The 19283-nt window shown below is 46.1% G+C and overlaps 8 protein-coding genes across 8 annotated transcripts; 4 read left to right on the top strand and 4 right to left on the bottom strand.

Moving 5' to 3' along the window:
* Positions 1 to 1473: 1473 nt before the first annotated feature.
* Positions 1474 to 4392, top strand: MICPUN_93204 (predicted protein; the record flags this gene model as incomplete). The annotated part of the gene is made up of 1 exon (XM_002507646.1): positions 1474 to 4392. The coding sequence occupies one exon, from the start codon at positions 1474 to 1476 to the stop codon at positions 3526 to 3528; it is 2055 nt and encodes a 684-aa protein (XP_002507692.1). The 3' UTR covers positions 3529 to 4392.
* MICPUN_55415 (predicted protein) lies at positions 3183 to 5609 on the bottom strand. The gene is made up of 2 exons (XM_002507249.1): positions 5269 to 5609; positions 3183 to 5147 (listed from the first exon to the last, which is right to left on the bottom strand). The coding sequence occupies exons 1-2, from the start codon at positions 5550 to 5552 to the stop codon at positions 3644 to 3646; spliced, it is 1788 nt and encodes a 595-aa protein (XP_002507295.1). The 5' UTR covers positions 5553 to 5609; the 3' UTR covers positions 3183 to 3643.
* Positions 5610 to 6117: 508 nt separating this feature from the next.
* On the top strand, positions 6118 to 7978 carry TUBB (tubulin beta chain). Its single transcript, XM_002507645.1, has 4 exons — positions 6118 to 6167; positions 6354 to 6414; positions 6519 to 6621; positions 6706 to 7978. The coding sequence occupies exons 1-4, from the start codon at positions 6163 to 6165 to the stop codon at positions 7863 to 7865; spliced, it is 1329 nt and encodes a 442-aa protein (XP_002507691.1). The 5' UTR covers positions 6118 to 6162; the 3' UTR covers positions 7866 to 7978.
* A 155-nt stretch (positions 7979 to 8133) lies between these two features.
* DDX49 (dead-box ATP-dependent RNA helicase) lies at positions 8134 to 9588 on the bottom strand (the record flags this gene model as incomplete). The annotated part of the gene is made up of 1 exon (XM_002507248.1): positions 8134 to 9588. One exon carries the CDS (start codon positions 9586 to 9588, stop codon positions 8134 to 8136), a length of 1455 nt encoding a protein of 484 aa, XP_002507294.1.
* Positions 9589 to 11008: 1420 nt separating this feature from the next.
* MICPUN_93197 (histone H3) lies at positions 11009 to 11851 on the bottom strand. The gene is made up of 4 exons (XM_002507247.1): positions 11720 to 11851; positions 11608 to 11662; positions 11397 to 11503; positions 11009 to 11264 (listed from the first exon to the last, which is right to left on the bottom strand). Exons 1-4 carry the CDS (start codon positions 11753 to 11755, stop codon positions 11049 to 11051), a joined length of 414 nt encoding a protein of 137 aa, XP_002507293.1. The 5' UTR covers positions 11756 to 11851; the 3' UTR covers positions 11009 to 11048.
* Positions 11852 to 12398: 547 nt separating this feature from the next.
* Positions 12399 to 14180, top strand: MICPUN_51771 (predicted protein; the record flags this gene model as incomplete). Its single annotated transcript, XM_002507644.1, has 2 exons — positions 12399 to 12524; positions 12659 to 14180. Exons 1-2 carry the CDS (start codon positions 12475 to 12477, stop codon positions 14178 to 14180), a joined length of 1572 nt encoding a protein of 523 aa, XP_002507690.1. The 5' UTR covers positions 12399 to 12474.
* Positions 14086 to 16380, bottom strand: MICPUN_51769 (predicted protein; the record flags this gene model as incomplete). Its single annotated transcript, XM_002507246.1, has 2 exons — positions 14086 to 14272; positions 14506 to 16380. The coding sequence occupies one exon, from the start codon at positions 16378 to 16380 to the stop codon at positions 14506 to 14508; it is 1875 nt and encodes a 624-aa protein (XP_002507292.1). The 3' UTR covers positions 14086 to 14272.
* A 1267-nt stretch (positions 16381 to 17647) lies between these two features.
* MICPUN_51768 (predicted protein) lies at positions 17648 to 18397 on the top strand. The gene has a single exon (XM_002507643.1). The coding sequence runs from the start codon at positions 17744 to 17746 to the stop codon at positions 18353 to 18355; it is 612 nt and encodes a 203-aa protein (XP_002507689.1). The 5' UTR covers positions 17648 to 17743; the 3' UTR covers positions 18356 to 18397.
* The last annotated feature ends 886 nt before the right edge of the window (positions 18398 to 19283 follow it).

The following is a 19283-nucleotide window of genomic DNA, read 5'->3' as shown; positions in this document are numbered from 1 at the left end:
TATGAGAACTATGAATGAAGGATAATGAAGGTAAGTGTTACGAAGGTATTCTGAATTTCATTATTAGGGTGATGAGGCACTTTTTTCGTTATTAATTCAATATCATAAAGATAATGATAACCCGCTTACATATTTAAGTCATATTTACGTATGTGAGAACATAAACGATATGATAATGTGCTTATGATATGATCATATATTCTATGTTCTATCAAATGATCATAATAGATAATATTATACGAAGATAAATAATACTTAAATAATTGTATCGTATATCATAATATAATAAAAGTATAATAAATATGTTCTTATGGTGTAATAAGCATATATAAAAGTGCCTCACCCATAATGAAATTCAGAATACCTTCGTAAAAGTTTATTATTAAGCTGTCCACACATTATAGTTTAGTACCTTCGAAGGTATTATACCTTCGAAGGTATAATAAAGTTATAATAATATATGCCTTCGTATTCCATACCTTCGTAATATTTAACATCTAAATACTACGAACGAAGGTAGTATTTAATATACCTTCGTAGTAGCTATGATAGCCGTCACCTTTATTTGTGAACAAGCCAGAAGGGTCGCATCGATTGAAAAATAATGATCGTCCGAGAGTCCGACAACTTCGGTTTCCTGATCCTAGTGCTATCTAAGGTTTTAGCTATCTATTATTTATTACGAAGGTAATAGACCATATTCCCTATATCGTTGACTCGTTGATTTCGTTGACTCGTTGACTTTTGACTAAAATTGGGTCGCGCGTGTTTTTTTTCCCTATGGCGCCCAGTCAGGACGGCGAGCGCGCTGAGCGGCTCACCAATACGCTGTTCGGCGCCAAAGATGGAGGACGACATCGTCAGGAGCGCGCATTGGTGTTGACGAGTTTGCGTCGCACGATGCGACGTTGCGCCTGAGCTACGGTTTCATTGGCGAGTTGACGGTCTATTAACTCGTAAAACCATGATATTGTCGTAGCTAAGCCGCAACATCGTATCTGACGACGCAAACTCGTCAACACCAAGGCGCGCTGTTGATGATGGCGTCCTCCGTCTTTGGCGCCGAGTAGCGTATTTGCCAGTTATGTAGCGCGCTCGCCGTCCACACTGGGCGCCATACGGAAAAAAAACACGCGCGACCCAAAATGTTTGGCTCGAAGCGCGTGTCTGTATTTGCAACCGACCGGTGATCGTATGGTAACCACCCTGCCGACCGAAAGTCAACGATATAGGGAATATGGTCTATAGATATTTATAGATACGGATAGTAGCTCAGTATGTAGATAGATAATTAGATAGCAGCAGTGAATTATTATGGTTAGCCATAGCCATAATTCGTGCATCTAGATAGTGGTACGAAGTTTTATGAAGAAACCAGCAGAAGCACACTTGACAGATGCCCGCGTTAGACGCGGCGCGCCACAAGTGCTGCAAACAATCGCGCACCCACCCAAAACCCCGATGGTCCATTCAATGTTTCTACCGCCGACACTCTCTGATTTCATTACGATCGCGTCGTCCTTTCTGTTTATCGTGTCTTCCTTGATCCTCCTCTTCCTGAAAACAGATCGGAGGCGAAGGAAACACTCGAACCCCCCTAGGCGATCCCCAAGTGATGACGTTGCCACCGCGCGATCACCTGAGGCCAAGTTGCGTGTCGCGGTATACTATGGAACCCAAACAGGGACATCAGCGAGATTGGCTCGTGAACTAGAAGAAGCAACTCTTCACAGATATGGCAAACAAGTGCACGTGCGGCTGATGGACCTCGAGCAAGTGACCACAGAGAGGGCGGAGGTGATTTTTACTCGAGGGCACGAGCCCCTTGCAATCTTTCTCCAGTCTACATACGGGGACGGGGAGCCCACAGATTCTTCCCTTGAGTTCATCCATTGGCTCCGTGATCAAGCTGACGATGGCCGCCTTCCGGAACTTCTTAAGGGACTCACATTCTGTGTTTTTGGACTAGGAAACAGCTCGTACGAGCAATTTAACGCTGCCGGAAAATGCGTTGATCATTCATTGAAATCTCTGGGAGCAGCGCGGCTAATGAAACTCCATCTCGGCGATGATGACTATGACCTTGAAGGAGATTTTCGGCGATGGAAAGAGGCACTTTGGGCTTCAATCGAAGATACATACGGTATTCATGCCAACGATGGCATAGACCAAGTGAGCATCAATCCAGCGTACTGTGTATCAACAGTTTCACATGAAAATGCTCTAGAGGCAGAGAAGCGAACAAGAGATGCAATGTCAAAATGTCCAAGGGACGGATTCGCCACTCAACAATCACCCTTTGCAGCTTCCGTAATCCTCGCACGCGAGCTTCATAATGTAACTTCGACTCGAAGTTGTGTTCACATTGAATTCGATATTAGCGATTCAGGTATAACATACCAGCCTGGGGATCATCTTGGTGTGTTTGCAGAAAACTCTCTGGCGGTGATTCAGCGGGCAGCTGCGTGTTTGCACCTCCCCCTCGACCACTCATTCAGTCTAAGTGTCCCGGAGGGAAGCCCCGTGTCTCTTCCACAGCCATTTTCGAGTCCGTGTACTTTAGCCACTGCTCTTGCCAAATACACTGACCTCCTCAGTCCACCTCGGAAAGGAGCTTTAGAAGCGCTTGCATCAGTATCGACTGATAAGGTCGAATGTGAGCGTCTCAAACGTCTTGCATCAACAGATGGGAAAAATGAATATGAAGCGTTCATAGGGTCTCCGAAGCGCAGTTTGCTTGAAGTTCTTGAGTCATTTCCATCTGCAGTCCCACCCCTCGGATTGTTTTTTGGAGCTATCGGTCCACGCCTATCACCTCGATACTATTCAATATCTTCTAGCCCACGATGCAAATCCAATGTTGTATCAGCAACTGTTGCAGTAGTATCAACAACAACGCCTACTGGGCGACTTCATGAAGGGGTTGCATCATCATACCTCGCAAGGTTTGTTTCCCGCGCCAATAAAACTGATGTTGTGAACTCAGCGATGAAGGAAACGCGCGTTCCGTTGTTTGTTCGCTCGAGTACGTTCAAACTCCCTCGAGATCCGATCGCGCCAATCGTCATGATTGGCCCGGGAACAGGATTTGCACCGTTTAGGGGATTTCTGCAAGAGCGAGAAGCACTTTTAAGAGCAGGAAATACTCTTGGTCCCGCGTACTTGTTTTTTGGTTGTCGGCACGAGGATCAAGATTTTATCTACAGAGATGAAATGGAAGGCGCTCTTCAGAAAAATGTTATTTCAGTCCTGCAAGTTGCATTCAGCCGATCCAATTCTTCACACAAAGTGTATGTTCAAGACAAACTTGCAAGTGTGGCGAAGGATTTACATGGTATCATGAAGGGCACAATCGGAGCTAACAAGGGCAGAATATATGTATGCGGAGATGCAAAAGGGATGGCAAGGGATGTCCACCGCGCACTCCATGTGATTTTGATGAATTTAGGTGGATATGCTGCACACGAAGCAGAAGGTATCGTGAAACGACTGGCCGAGTCTGGACGATACCAGAAGGATGTTTGGTGACATCCACACCGGCCATCCTTCCTGTTCATATCATCCCATCATCCTTGGCAGTGGCTCGATTGCAAAGGTATCGACACGTTGAACAGTTTAATCATTAAATGTGAGCTAGAGACAACTAACTGGAGACTAGATCAGAAAAATGATGAGGCACAAGCTCGAGGTCTACGCATACAATTGCATGGTCTGATGGAAATGATGACGTCGGAAAAGGCATATCAGCAATAAAGTTGCCGTCGCCGGTGTTGTCTCTGAAAACATATTTTGCTCGAACTTCTTTTCCTCCGCTAACGTTCCTCAGGTGCGATGTGGTTGATTCAAATAAAATATGATCTTTCGGATTTTTGTCCGTCAATTTAGATGTGTCGTAGTCTGAGAAGCGCACCGCTTTATTCAGTTGTGGCTGTAAAAATGTTCGAGCATTATACGTTGTGTAGAGGTTTGGGTCCACGACAAGTAGGGCCAGCATGACATTTGGTGCAATAAATTTAAAAGTATTTGTCCTCCGAAATTCATTTGCGACAGACTCACCAGCGCCCCAACACGTTGCGATGTTCATCGCCGCTAAATGTTTAGCAAAGTCGATCACACCTTGACGTTTTCCTTCGTTGTGAACCTTATACGTATTTGCATCCATGCCGAACACGAGCAGCGGTGGACAAGGTGCTGAACCGATGCCAGCAGCTACTGCTGACTCATCTGATGTCAGTAATGTCATATACTTTTTAACCGCTGAAACTACAGGAATCGTCGCTAGGCCATCCGTGTCACCATGGAACGATGCGAAGATGAACCGCTGTCCGTGTTGGTGAGCAGGTTTGATGTTTGATAATTTCGATGTTTTTGAAACTTTTTCCTGGCAGCACACGACGAAAAGATCCCCAGCTGCGACTGGAGCAGACTTTACGTCGTCTATGAGCCCGATAATTTGCGCAGAAATTTCTCCGCCCCATGTTTGGCTGCACTTTTTTGAACTTTCCTTTGAAAATCTGCAACTGGCGGCCAGAATTATACTGTTCTGATCTCGTTTCCCGTCCAAGGTCTCCGGAGAAAGAATGTGGTACTTTTCTTTGATATTTGGATTATTTTCAAAGTCGCGCACCATTGCAGCAGAAACCTCTTGCAAGAAAATGACATCGCAGCTCGCATACACGGGGCCCGTGAGTATATCCATGACTCTCACACACTTATTCTGGTGCAGGACATCCATGAGGGATGTTTTGATCCTGTGCCAATCCCTCGGTGCCACCAAATTCATCATGTATACAAGGCTTGCATCAAATGCAGCGAGATAAATGATTTGTAGTGAGATCGAGCAAGCTTGTTCGGCTTCAGTGATAGCAGGGTATTTCGACTGCTTGATCGGGTCCAGCAGCTCACACACTCTTCTAGAAGCGGTCAACCCAGTTTTGGTGACAATCTGGACCTCCTTTGCAAACATGAAATCTTTCCATTGCGCCCACCACTGCTCTATGTTAGGCAACGCCTCTCGGTAGCAACTTATGACTGTAGGACGACACACGATCTCCATACCAGAATGGATAGTATTTGTCACTCTATCAGGCAAGGAACACAGACGCTTTGCACCTATTTCTGTGTCCGTTAAGAAGTCTGCTACCACCCTGAAGAGATCAAATGGAATTTAGGCGTTTTAAGGCTTTGTTTTTGTGGCGTATATATGTATTCCAGTGGATAGCCGGAAACAGCTTTTGCAAGGTTAGTGGATCGTGGGACAGTACATACCTACGATCCCTTAGATTCTCCTCCCAGTACTCACTTGCCTGTTCGAGGTCGCCTATTCCAGCGTTTTCAATGAGTGCAGCCAACTCCTCAAGAATTCGATTGCTCATGATTTCGCCCAATGTAACATCATGTTCGCCCGGTGATATCATGAACTTCTCGATGTCTTGCATCACCTTAAGGTACGCTGGATCGTCGTGGGAAACGAAGTATTCGAAAGGGTTGTTATTTATCGAAGCCACGTTCCACGTGGCCACTCGAAGATTTCTGCCGTCAGCCTCCTCCATATTTGAGCTGCCGTGCAAGTTGGCTAGAGGCTGCGTTTCTCCTTCGGTTGGTCGCGCATCCCCCCTCTGCCGAGGTTTCAGTTTCCTCCTTATGTTCGACTATACCTATGGGGCGCGGATTCAGACGTGAGCCCCATCGTTCGACTGAACCACATGGTTGAGAATTTGTACGGATGCTCCATCGGAACTAAAAGCCCATACCTCAGCTGAGAGCAATTTCCATACAAACGATTTTTATATTTATTTATTTGGGGTAAGTGTTCACTTAGACAAGACGCCGTGGTTTTCCAAAAGGCAGATTTATTTTCACCTTTGTAAAAAAACGTCATCACCTCCTGTCCTAATAAAATACCTTCGTTAAGATGTTGTTTTGATCGCAAAATATTTGAATTCAACAGCACTTGTACCTGACCGTTGTGGATTCCTCATCCGGAATATTTTTGTGCTGGTCACGAATTCCAGTAGAAACTGACGAATTCAGCTCTGAGCTCTGCCCATCTCAGCGTAACTTTGACACGGCCACCGAACAAAAGCAAGCCCGCAATCCTTCCTCGGCACACTTATACAAAGACAGGCGCGACTCACTACCCCGCCAAAGAAATATCTAACCATGCGGTACGTTTTCCTTGCACCAGTTTCAGCGTGTCTTGAATCGCTCATTTCCCCGGCTTGGGTGCCATTGTCACCGTCCGCTTATTCCTTGTCGACCACCAAATTCTTCCCGTTTGAAGTTCCAAATCGGGATCTCGGGTTTCCGCGCCCTCAGCACAAACTGACGTTTGCATTAACTCCAACGCGTAGCGAGATCGTCCACATCCAAGGTGGTCAATGCGGTAACCAGATCGGCGCGAAGTTCTGGGAGGTACAGTAGCTATCTCACCCTCGGACACCACAGTCTCCTCGTTATCGCGTAAGTCCCAAAAGGGTTTGTTGACCGACGTTCCTTCCATTTCGGTGTTATGACAGGTCATTTGTGATGAACACGGCATCGATCCGACCGGCACGTATTGCGGTGACTCAGATCTCCAGCTCGAGCGCATCAACGTGTACTTCAACGAAGCCTCCGGTGGTGAGAACACCGGATCCGCAGTTTTTTCTTCAACTTCGTCTAGCTGAGCTAAAAGTGTTTTCTTTTTTTTTAAAATAAATGCAGGTCGTTATGTCCCCCGTGCTGTGCTCATGGATCTCGAGCCCGGTACGATGGACTCCGTGCGATCTGGCCCTTTCGGCCAGATTTTCCGCCCCGACAACTTCGTATTTGGGCAAACTGGCGCAGGAAACAACTGGGCGAAAGGACACTACACCGAGGGAGCAGAGCTGATTGACTCTGTCCTTGATGTCGTTCGCAAGGAGTCCGAGTCCTGTGACTGCCTCCAGGGTTTCCAGGTCTGCCACTCTCTTGGTGGCGGAACCGGCTCCGGTATGGGAACCCTGCTGATCTCGAAGATCCGCGAAGAGTACCCAGATCGCATGATGCTCACATTTTCCGTGGTCCCATCTCCCAAGGTGTCTGACACAGTTGTGGAACCGTACAACGCCACCCTTTCCGTTCACCAGCTTGTCGAGAACGCCGACGAGTGCATGGTGCTCGATAACGAGGCTCTGTACGATATTTGCTTCCGCACCCTCAAACTCACCACTCCTACTTTTGGTGACCTCAACCACCTCATCTCTGCCGTCATGTCTGGAGTAACCTGCTGCCTCCGCTTCCCTGGGCAGCTCAACGCCGATCTTCGCAAGCTCGCTGTGAACCTCATCCCGTTCCCCCGTCTCCACTTCTTCATGGTCGGCTTCACTCCGCTCACCTCCCGCGGCTCCCAGCAGTATCGCGCCCTCACTGTTCCGGAGCTGACCCAGCAGATGTGGGATGCCAAGAACATGATGTGTGCTGCTGACCCCCGTCACGGCCGCTACCTCACGGCGTCTGCCCTGTTCCGCGGACGCATGTCTACCAAAGAGGTTGACGAGCAGCTCCTCAATGTCCAGAACAAGAACTCCTCTTACTTCGTCGAGTGGATCCCGAACAATGTAAAGTCCTCTGTCTGTGACATTCCCCCGAAGGGTCTGAAGATGGCGGCCACCTTCATCGGCAACACCACCGCTGTTCAGGAGATGTTCAAGCGCGTCTCTGAGCAGTTCACTTCCATGTTCCGCCGCAAAGCTTTCCTTCATTGGTACACCGGTGAAGGCATGGATGAGATGGAGTTCACCGAAGCTGAATCCAACATGAATGACCTCGTCTCTGAATACCAGCAGTACCAGGACGCTTCTGCCGAGGAGGAGGGCGAATACGACGAAGATGATGAGGCATAAGGCCATTGTGTTCCACAAGTTTCTCAAAAGGCGACACATACAACTCACGGGCCTCTGAATAGAATCCATTGTGATGCTAACTAACTAAATCCATTCGATACGGATCAAACTAAACAATCTACTCGATCCTGATATGCAGTTACCTAGTCATAGCTGGACTGGCTGATAGTGATGGGGCACTTAGGCCGATGAGATCGCAACAAACTCGCCGCCACGCCCGTCCCTGGCTATTTCACGCTCTCTTACAGGTCCAAGCGGGACATACGTATCATTTTGTGCACTTTGATCTTTTCTGACGAAGGATTTCATTGAAACCACCAGCTGCACCCATGTTCAGGTTCGCAATTCGCCTTGCTGCAAAGACCTGCGCCATATCTTTCAGAATAGCTTCCTCAGAAAGTTTAGAAAGCTCAACTAGCTTTCTACAGGTGAGTTGTTCGATTTGATGCACCAAGGAAATGTCATGCTGTGTCACAAGTGTGATGGCTCTGCCAACCCGCCCAGCCCGTGCAGTGCGCCCGATCCGATGAATATAATCCCGGGGGATTAAGGGCACATCATAGTTTACAACCATGTCAACCGTTGGAATATCAAGGCCGCGTGATGCAATGTCAGTAGCAATCATTATTTGAATTTCGCCAGATTTGAATCGCGAGAGGCTGGCATGTCTGCGTGCTTGTTTCTTGGCAGCGTGTAAGGCAACACAGTTTATTCCCAAGACTGAAAGAATTTCCTTCAGCATCTGACATTTTCGAACTGTTCCAGCGAAAACAATCATCGACCTCGTTCCCCATGTCGGTGCTCTTTTCAGTATATGAACAAGATATACTTCTTTCACCCTTGGTGCGATAAAGCAATATTCTTCTTTGCAGCGGCCTGCAAGTTGTGTATCCTTAAGGGCCTCGAAAAGTAATGCTTTGCCAAGGGCTAGTTCTTGTACAGCGGATATGGACTTCGTGATGGTAGCTGAAAACATCAAGGTTTGGCGATTAGCTGATGGCAAGTTGTGCATGATGGCTTGAAGCTCCGCTTCAAATCCCGGATCTAGCAGCCTGTCAGCTTCGTCGAGAACCAGGCACCTGACATTTTCAAAACATTTAGCGACTGCAGAGCAGTGAAGAAAATGGTCCATAAGTCTGCCCGGTGTCGCAACTGCTATGTGTGGTCTCAGCATCAGAGCCTTTGCCTGCGTCCGGATATTCTCGCCACCAAAAACGGTTTCGCAGCGGAGAGTCATCCCTGCCGAAAAAGCAATAAACTGTTCTGAAATCTGAGATGCTAGTTCTCTGGTTGGTGTCAAACAAAGGCAAAAAATTCCATAAGGCTCTCGTCCAAGTATCTGTAAAATAGGGAGAGCGAACGCTGCCGTCTTTCCTGTGCCAGTTTGCGCCACTCCGATGACATCTCTTCCTGCCAAAATTGCGGGTATGCAACCCCGTTGAACCGGTGTCGCGGTGGCGATTCCCATCGAGGTTATATTTTCACACAACCAGCTGTTCAGTCCTAGTGATCGAAAACCAGTTTGCTCGACGACTTCATGGCTCACAATTTCTTGGGAAGGAAAACCAACCACTTCCCCGATCTTTGATGTCTCGAAGGTTTTTGTTCTCGGTTGTGTCGGAGATTTCCTGTTGTTGAATATTGAAATACCTTTTTGGATGTCTGCTCCCATGGTCGAAGGTTTCTCTTTACCCACGACCAGCCCATCAAGAGGAGAAGACATGCTACGGCTTCAGAAGATAATATAGAGATGCACTAAACCTCATGGGTGGGATTCTGAACATAAGACTTAGGTCCACATACAGGTTCCATCAGCTGAAGTGTACTGCACATTGTTGTCATTTTTACCTCGTTATTATTGGCATGCACAATGTCTTCGTTATTATACGAAGGTATATATGAAGGTATTAATACCTTCGTATTTTTTACGAAGGTATTTATACCTTCGAAGGTAATATTATTATACTAATAACAGTCTAATAACGAAGGTAAGTTTAGGTCCTTATTACGAACGAAACGTACGAAGGTATATACGAAGGTACTGTATTTATTATTAGCACAACTGCTAGCTAGCTACTATGGATACTACGAAGGTATATAAATACGAACGAATGAAGGTGATAAATACGAAGTTACATTTATTTCCTGAACTTAATGGTTCATGCAGTAATATACTAGTGTGCGGCGACGTCTTTGAGGAGGTTGAGGAACGGTTTGCCCATCCGTCCGTACGTGTCCACCATATTTAACCTCTCAATAATCAAAATTGGGAACGCTGGTCTTATTTATTAGATTCTCAATGGAAATGGAACTGAAATGGCGTTATGAAACCTCGCCAATATTCACCCTGGGATCTGCCGAACCTCCTGATATGACGGGTCGGATCTTTTCAGGAGAAATGACGTAGATTGTATGTGATATGACTGAAACTACGGCACAAATAGTCAACCATCCAGTCAGCGAGTTAACGATAGCGCAAATGGTATATAATATTGAAATAAACAACCAATATTTATTAGTGTTAATTTTAATAATCTCTACTAGCTAGTCCTCGTAAAGGTACGGCGATTAAATATATCAAGAATTTAATCTACTACGAAGGTATATTAATAGTGTTATTATTATAAAATCGTTATAATAAACTATTTAATATATCATCATAAAATCGTTATGCATAAAAACGTATCCCACCCTAATGAAATTCAGAATAATACACAAATAAAGGGCAATAATAAATAGATTCAGATACCATCATGATCAGTTTCAAAAAATCCCGCTAAAAAGCTCATAAAAACAAGGCTCCGAAACTTTTAACGGGTTGCAAGTTTTGCAAGTTTTTTTTTCCGTAGTATCGGCCTAGCTAGTGGCCGTTGCTCGCTACGCGACTAGACTGCCTGCGTCCGTCCTGAAATCTTGCATGAACAACACAATATGCATCAAGGGCAAACAGGGCATACAGTAACGGAATGTCACATCCATCGCTGTGGAAAAGGTATTAGAAAGACCATATTAGTACACAGACATGCGTGCATGTATGTCCCGTAATGATCAACAACGCTCTTGTTGTGCAATGGCGTTTGAATGTCCGTGCTCTTTCTGCTTGGAACGCTTCCTAAAAACAAGGAGAGCAAGTTCGCCGCATTGATTCCTGCAAAATCTATTGGTATTAACTTGCACCTAATGCTAATAGGCCGAGACACCATATATGGGACCTCGAATTCGCCGAGCAAGCTGGAGATCTTTAGGCATTATGGTTACACGTTTTGCATGAATCGCACACAGGTTGCAGTCTTCAAAAAGGTGAACGAGGAAGTCCTCCGTAGCTTCTTGAATCGCCAAAAGGCTCTCCGCCGTGTAACGAAAGGGCTCTGGTGAAACTTCATTAGAAATTTCCCGTACCTGTGTCGACGAGTTTGTAAATTTCGTTTATAAGTGAATAGAAGTACTGGCAGCTCTGGGAGAAGGTGAAAGACGAAAATGTTGTTCCCGAGGACCATGGAAGCGGGGGAAATGTGTCTGCATGTCACTCACGAGGCGGCAAAATGGCGCTTTGCGTATCAAGAGTTCGGTGCTTTTTTGGAATTTTCTTATTTCTTTGAGGGCAAGCGTTCCCGGCTTGTATCTGCGTCGCTTCCTGTCTGCCAAGGAATGTTTCGGGGCTAGCAGGTCAGTCGACAGCGGAGAAATGAAATGCGCTTTTAAGGATAGCGATCATGTCTGCCGCGCAACGTTGGAAGCTCACCTTGCGAGCCGTCCGCATCAATAACCTTCGAAGACTCTTTTCTTGGTTTCTTCGCCTGCATAATTTCGTCATCGTCATTCATTGGCGGGAAATAGGTGAAACAACCGCCCACCTTTCGTTGATGTTTTCCTTGTAGTTTACGCGACATTTGCAGCGACCTGCGTTGCCGTCTGCAGCTCAAATCCGCCAAAAGCTTACGCCGATTTTGGTGTTTTGAATCTGGATCTCGGCACGCCGCAGCGCGACTGGCAATTATGGAATTGCCCGATATGTTTGCGGTGCTCTCGGAAAAATAGTGGTGTAGATATCAAATAATGTGGATAACATTATATATAGTAGTACATATATGTAATACGAAGGTAACTTTTAATAATCACAATAAAATATTACGAAGGTACCTTACTTCGTATGTACCTTCGAAGGTATTTGATTTTATATTATTGATTGAGAATCTAGGTGTTTACCACGAATCCCGACCAAAAGGTATTACCTTCGGGGGTAATTAATAAGGGTTTTAATATGATACTAATAATAGTCTAAATAATACACTCACCAATTTTAAAAATACAATAGTCTATCATTAAATAGTTAGTACCTTCATTCGTATCATAATATGACTATATATATATAAATATGTACCTTCGTACGTGCGTAAGAACTTACCTTCGTTCGTTCGTACTTTCATATTCGTACGAAATCATATCATCATGTATGATTTTGAAATAATAATCAACACTGTTTCGTACCTTCGCTTCGTTCGGTACGACGGTATTTATATGAATCTCATTGATCGAGGCTCCATCGCGGAAGATAACGAGTCATCAAGCGAAGAACAGAGAACTGCTCGCGTAGCCGAAAGTTCGTGAGATGGTTGGCGGCCGATATGACCGGCAAATTCGGATCTGGGGCGAGCACGGGTTGGGCAATCTATGGAATTTTCCCGTTGAAGCCTTTCGCTCTCGCGCTAGCTCACTGAAACTAATCGCTCCCCCTTTGCCACCTGTGTGCGCTGGTTTAAGATTTCAGTCGTGGTGTGGGACTCTTTACACTGGCAAAAAAAGCTCGAAGAGAGCAAAGTATGTCTATTGAATTGTGGGCCCACAGGATGCGAAACTGTTAAAAATCTTGTGCTTGGAGGGATTGCCTCCTTTACCTTAGTAGACAAAGATACGGTGAAGCCACGTGACTTGGGGAACAATTTCATGCTTAGCACAACAGATGTTGGGGAGAGCAGGGCAAAGGCCGTCGCCGCCCACCTGAAAGAGTTGAATGCTGCTGTCGTTGGGTCGTTCATAGATGAAGATCCAGAAGACATCGTAACTGACAATCCCGATTTCTTTCATGATTTTACCATCGTAATCGCAACCCAGATGCCCATGAGGACACTGATGGCTCTAGACTCTGTATGTCGGAAGCAAAACATCATCATGATCGTGATGCGATCCTTCGGATTCATCGGCACCTTACGACTTTGTATCAGAGAGCATGTGATAACTGATACAAACCCAGGGGACAATATTCATGATCTCGGATTGACACAACCTTGGCCAGAGCTCTGTAATTTTGTGTCTCAATTCGAACTTGATACTCTTGACGGCGTTGCCTTTAAGGGTGTGCCGTTTATTGTCTTACTTCTGCAAGCATGCGACAAGTGGCGAGCAGAACATGATAGTAAACTTCCGAGCAACACACGTGAACAAGCTGCCTTTAAGCACATGCTATCTGCTATGCGCAGAACGCATGATGAAGAAAACTTCCAGGAAGCGCTTAATGCAGTTCGGCATGTTTGTAAACCGAAGTCACTATCACCCACTCTTGTCAAGGTACTCGAAGAATTAGCTTCTAAAAATCTTTGTCAGTCTACTCCGATTTTTTGGTTCAAAATTTCCGGTATTTCCGCGTTTTTGGCAAAGAGCGGCGGTATGATGCCTCTTGTTGGAAGCATACCAGACATGACATGTACGACAGATTGTTATGTGACATTGCAGCGAATATACCAAGAAAAGGCAGCTTCAGATGCCAAAGTTGTGGAACATTACGTCCAGGAGGCCCTCGTGCGTGCCGGTCGACAGAGGGATGAGATTACTGCCGATGAAGTCCGTACTTTTTGCAGGTATGCATCCAATGCCGCATTCTTACGCTGGCGCCCTTTGGCTTTGGATAGCAGCTTGGTACGTGAGGATAAGATCAAGTCAACGTCGCAGGGAGCGTGGGACTATCCATTGTCTACTTTGACATATTTGGTCCTGGTGTGTGCTTCAGATGCTTTCTTTGATAGATATGGACGGTTGCCTGGCACGGCAATTGATGCCGTGCGCGGCTCGAAGGACGATTTCATCAAATTGAAGACGATTGCCGACGAAATACTCGGCGACCATAATCTGAATGGTCACCTCTTAGATAATCTTATATGCGAAACAGTGAGAGGTGGTGGTGGGGAATTGCATGCAGTGGCGAGCGTCCTTGGGGCAATCGGCTCGCAAGAAATCATAAAGTTGGTTACAAAACAATTTGTGCCATGCGAGAAGACTCTAATTTACAATTGTGTAGAATGTACAACAATGACTTGTTGAAAAAAATTCTTCGCGGTCAATCGGGTCGAGTCATTCCGACGGTCACCTCATGTGTATAATTTGATCGAGACGACGGCCGATTCAAAACCTTCCTTCAAAAGCAAATGAATGAAATCATAAGTTAGCAAAATCATCGGCATAAATTCGCTGATCAATCAATGAACAAAACAGGATACCTTGAGCAGAGCAAGCAATCTCAAGGTGGTCTTGGCTTGGGACTCCTCATCATTCAAACTCGAACAAGTGGTGAGCAACAGTTCGAATGTCAGACATACCATAGTATCCTGTCTCAAGATAATCCAATTGTTGGGAGCAGTAGTGGTGATTATACAAATATCTCGTACAAATCCCCATTCCTCGCAAAAATGTAACAACGCGAATTTCCCTCAAAATACATAGCCGGATTGGATGAGTCACGTGGTGTTATGCACGCTTCAAATGGGCATGTAGCTTGCAGAAGAGTCGAAGCCCTCAGATCGACGGGGCCATTCCGGCTGCACCCATTCTTGTATACGGCGGACACCATCCCGGCGTGTTCTCCTCCTACTTCCCAAAGTTCCACGGTTCCTTTGTTCCGATGTGGACTACGAACGACAATGTACAGCCTGCCAAGTGCCATTTGCGCAGTACACTTAGGCGGTGGCGGTACCTCCAGCCAAGCTATTTCAGCGTGCCTGCGCCCTTTTAAACTCAGTGTTGTTGTAATCATCGTGGGCACGGCGGCATCCCAAACTGCGACACGACCGAGAGTGTCAATAGTAGCAAAAATTGAGCCACGCGGTGCTGGGATGATCCTTTGCACCCGTCTAGTTGAATCGATGAGTGCGCAATACGAATCGAGTGAATACCCCGCCAAGCTGTATAACTTTTCTTGTTCGTCTTCACAGGTATGCCCACTTGAGGAATGCGCATTTGCAGAAACGCCCTCGAATGTCAATTTGGGAACTGAATTGATTGCTACTCCCTTGGGGAGTAAATAGGAGATGGAGATGTTGTTCGACATAGCACCGGCAAAATGGAGAGCACCGTCCACCATGTTAGTCACTGCGGACACTGCCGATGATGCTGCCTTTGAAGCAAATGTTGTAACTGCCTCCAATGTATTCTCCTGGGCCACGCGAGTAGCCATGAAAGCGATAACTTTGTTCTGGCCGTCATGAATACCCCGACCAGCAGCAATTATACCGGTTGCTCTATACAACGTACTTCTTTTTTGTCTAGCCCCAGCGTCCAATGATAATGCCGACTGTGCAAATTCTACTTGAAGCTTGCCAATGCAAAAAGCATCTGCAAGAGGAGCTACTTTGGATAGACCCCAGCGTGTCAATGCCAAAAATGAAGAGTTGAAAATTAAAGTCTCATTATTAGGTGTCTTCGCTGCTATATCGTTTGCGAGTGTCAGGGAATAACCGTCAGGCGCATCTACACATTCTGCTTTCTTGATAGCCTGATGTTTCAAGGGTTTCTCTTCCACGCGCGACAGACTCAGCCCTGTGAAAAAGGCTCGTCGAGTCACAGATCGGAGTTCCACGGCATCCATACGCAGAACCATATCATCAAATACGATTATTAGGTCTTCGGTGGCGTCTGCGCGTGAATGCGAAATGCGCGAGATTCGATGGTGAAGTGCACGGACCGGTGTTGCGTGGCACACAGTGGAGCTGCCAACTTCTGGAGAAACGTGTGCAAAACTTTTGGAGAACAGCAAACGAGCTTCAGGTGTGTAGAAGCTAACATTGCCCATGCTTGTGCCAACGACTACGAACAAGTCATCACGGTCACTGCCCGGGGATCCATGTTCAGAGGAATTTTCGAGACTTCTACAAGGACGGGTGCGGTACCCAACCCAGCAAACTGCAGAGATACGTTCGCTGGCACCTGCCTTGCGTACATCCGCAGTGCATAATGATACATCCGAGATAGAAGTTCCCGTATGCATCAAAGTTGCAGAAATGACAAAGCGCGAACCGCATGCCGCAGCGATGTGTGTAGCACCGGGTGCTAGAGCGAATATGATGTCTTCCTTCTCGCTAACAACGCTTTCATCATGTTTGGTGGCTTCATGCGGCTCCGGTTTCGCATTCGTGCACTCGTGCGGCGAGGAGCTGCAATCTTGATGATAGTTGCCACGTAGAAAATCAACGAGTTTTTCTCTCGCGGGAAATCGCGCACGAAACGCGAGACCCGCGGTGAGCGACATATATGTTCGGAAGATGGTATCGTCATTATTTACCTGCTGCTGCTACACATACACACGACATATGTGTTAGAGGATTTCCATACCCGTACGTAGTTTATATGAGTAAACATAGTGTGACAACTATATGGGACACTGACTCAAGATTCTCGAGCTAAAAAATCAAAAATGTCGACAATGTATGAGACGGATAGACCGTCGTTCTTAATTTAACGGTGTTAAAAATGTCGACAACTATATGTAGCGCTAGACCATCGTTCTTGATTTAATGGTGTCAAAAATGTTGACAATGTATGGGACGAATAGACCTTCGAGCTTGATAAACGATACCAGGTGATTGTTACATTTTGGGAGTTGGGGTCGTGTAAGATCGGCTAGCCGAATAATAAGGAGAGTTATTGAATTAATAGCAAGCAAGTTAAAACCATAAGTTAATTAATAAGTCGAGGGTCTAACAGTCTTAATTTCTTATTAATCCGTGCAAGGTGCCTCCCTGTGAGACTGATGAACAGGAACGTTTATTTGGTTCGCGGGAGGCTGATTTGGGACGAGTCTCGATGAAGCTTCGGTGAAGCCTCGGTGAAAGACGCATTGAGAAAGGCTACTTATTTATGGTTTGAAGCTGAATTTTCATCGATACATCGGTCAACTTCGACGTCTATCACCGCCTCATCGGAAGACGCCTTGGCGTCCACTCTTCGTTTGCAAGTGGCGTCATGTGAGGACGACGACTACGTGCACGCCAAGCGCAACGATAAGGACGTCCCGCAGAACAGTCGTCGTCGAGAGACACGGAAGGCGTCGCGCGTGTTGTTTTGTTAGTCTGCAATAAAGTAACAAACGACGACCGTGCGGTTGTTTAGTCTATAACTTTTGCAAATGATCGAGCTCTCGACCAATCAGAAGACGAATAAAATGTGACAAAGGTCGAAAAAAGTTGGGTATTCTATAGGATGTGGTACTCAACGTGACTTCGTCACTGGCGTTCCTCGTCCCAAATACGAAGGTAAGTACTTATTAGACTATTACCTTCATTCGAAACTTACCTTTCGGTAGCTTTTACATATATATTATGAAGATAATACAATATTAAATGTCATTGATATTAATAAAAGTATCATAAATACATATCATATGATGTGATATTGATAAGCTAAGTGTCACCAGGTCATTTGAACGTTATTTAATACCTTCGTATATATGTGTGTGTAAAAACGCAGACAAGTATATCTTGTTTCCCATTAACCCTTCGCGCGATCGAAACTAGCGTCGTGCCTAATCTGCTTAAGGTGGTTCACTTGACTCCCACAACCACTATCCCGGATGGCTCGTGGCTCGACCTGCGTTCCCACAACCACTATTCCGGATGGCTCGACCTGCATTCTTAACTCCATCACTTCGGGTGGATCGACCTGCGTTCTTAACTCCATCACTTCGGATGAATCGACCTGCCTTGGCTCGTGACAATTTTTGCCTCAACATCTGCAAGCTGACAACAAATAAAATTTCCGTGCGGTCGGCACGGACCACGGAGGAAGCGGAGAAAGGTACCTTCGATCTACTTACAGTCACCAAGATGTACACGTCAGACCTCCAAGAAATGGGGCTGTCCATGAAATTGATACGGAGGAACGTTGCAGGCTCACAAAATGATCTTCGTGCGTTGCGAGTGTATCAGGATGCACTACAAGGTAGTGCGCCTTCTGGCCCTGATGACACTGCCCGGCTCGAACGGGTGCTTAGGGAAATGAACGAACTTAGACTCGCAAAGGCAAAGGAGGAGCTCTTTTGGGCTGAGCGCCAGGGACGTGTTGTTTCACCTATCGTCGATGATGTTTCAGGTTTGAGTGAAGACGAAAAGGTTCAAGTTGGTAATGTCCTGACAAACATCACGATGTACGGGGTCCAGGGTGCAGCGTGGAATGCACTTATTCTTCTTACATTGTTCATCACTCTCGTGACCTTTGTACTTCGGTAGAGACGGTCAGATAGAATTTAATCTTTCATATCATCAAACAAGGACCAACAGTTGCGAATTTCCGGGAAAAATCCGGACCTAACCAGTCACCCGTTTGCTCTAACACGATTCCCGATTTTCGGAATACTTTTATTAAAAGTTACCTCATGCGTACATAATATAATTAGGGTGGATTATTTATATTATGGGTTAAGTGTTACACGGTACACACGGGGGCAAACGACCTGACAACCCTGTATTTGTAGTCCAGCCGGCGAGCCACAAACTCACCGTTTGGAAGCACGCGGCCGTGAAGTGCCCCGTGCCGCCGTTCTCGGTTGCTGATTCTGTATTGTCGTAATCGAACGCCGTTTCGAATCAAGTGGAGGGCATCATCATCTCCGTGGGACGATGATACGAAAAAGCTGCAACTGTCGAAACTCGCGTTGCTTGAAGTTGTACGTCCATCGTTTGCTTCGCGATAGATGTCTAATGATTTCATTTGAATTGACAACGTCATCTGAGCACCTTGTACTTGCCAGGTATTGCGAGTGCTTCTCTTCCGGACTGTATTGCGAACGATGCAACTGCACAAACTGTTCCAACAGCGTTGAGAGTGCGGATGAACGCCAGGAAGCTGTTGAAGCCGTGCTTGAGCGAAATTTAATTGCGTTTCGTCCCAAGATCGCATCGAATAATATGGGACGGATCCTCTTCGATGGCAGGCACAATAAGGCAGTAGCCTCTCTTGCTTTTTCCTTGCACTCCGTATGACTGCGCTTCGCTGATGATAGGGGTGTCACTGCAAAAAAAGTAGTTGCCTGAAGAAGTATTGTGAATGTTTCCAAGCAAAAATTTTCTGCGCCGATATCTGCAGGTGTTTGCTACACGCTCCATCCGGCTTCTTACAACTGATCATTCTCCCACTGCCGAAGGTGTTCCGACTGCA

Source organism: Micromonas commoda, chromosome 1, assembly GCF_000090985.2.
Source record: "Micromonas commoda chromosome 1, complete sequence".
In the NCBI taxonomy this organism is placed as follows: Eukaryota; Viridiplantae; Chlorophyta; class Mamiellophyceae; order Mamiellales; family Mamiellaceae; genus Micromonas; species Micromonas commoda.
This window is presented reverse-complemented; position numbering and strand designations above follow the sequence as displayed.

Coding starts and splice junctions, on each gene's coding strand:
- TUBB (XM_002507645.1), top strand. Junction 6,415..6,518: donor TCGGCGCGAAGTTCTGGGAG/GTACAGTAGCTA, acceptor GTGTTATGACAG/GTCATTTGTGATGAACACGG. Junction 6,622..6,705: donor CTTCAACGAAGCCTCCGGTG/GTGAGAACACCG, acceptor AAATAAATGCAG/GTCGTTATGTCCCCCGTGCT.
- MICPUN_51768 (XM_002507643.1), top strand. CDS start 17,744: ATGGCTCGACCTGCATTCTTAACTCCATCACTTCGGGTGGATCGACCT.
- MICPUN_93197 (XM_002507247.1), bottom strand. CDS start 11,755: ATGTCGCGTAAACTACAAGGAAAACATCAACGAAAG. Junction 11,663..11,719: donor AAGGAAAACATCAACGAAAG/GTGGGCGGTTGT, acceptor GAAATTATGCAG/GCGAAGAAACCAAGAAAAGA. Junction 11,265..11,396: donor AAGCGCCATTTTGCCGCCTC/GTGAGTGACATG, acceptor TCGTCGACACAG/GTACGGGAAATTTCTAATGA.
- MICPUN_55415 (XM_002507249.1), bottom strand. CDS start 5,552: ATGGAGGAGGCTGACGGCAGAAATCTTCGAGTGGCCACGTGGAACGTG. Junction 5,148..5,268: donor GAGAATCTAAGGGATCGTAG/GTATGTACTGTC, acceptor TGATCTCTTCAG/GGTGGTAGCAGACTTCTTAA.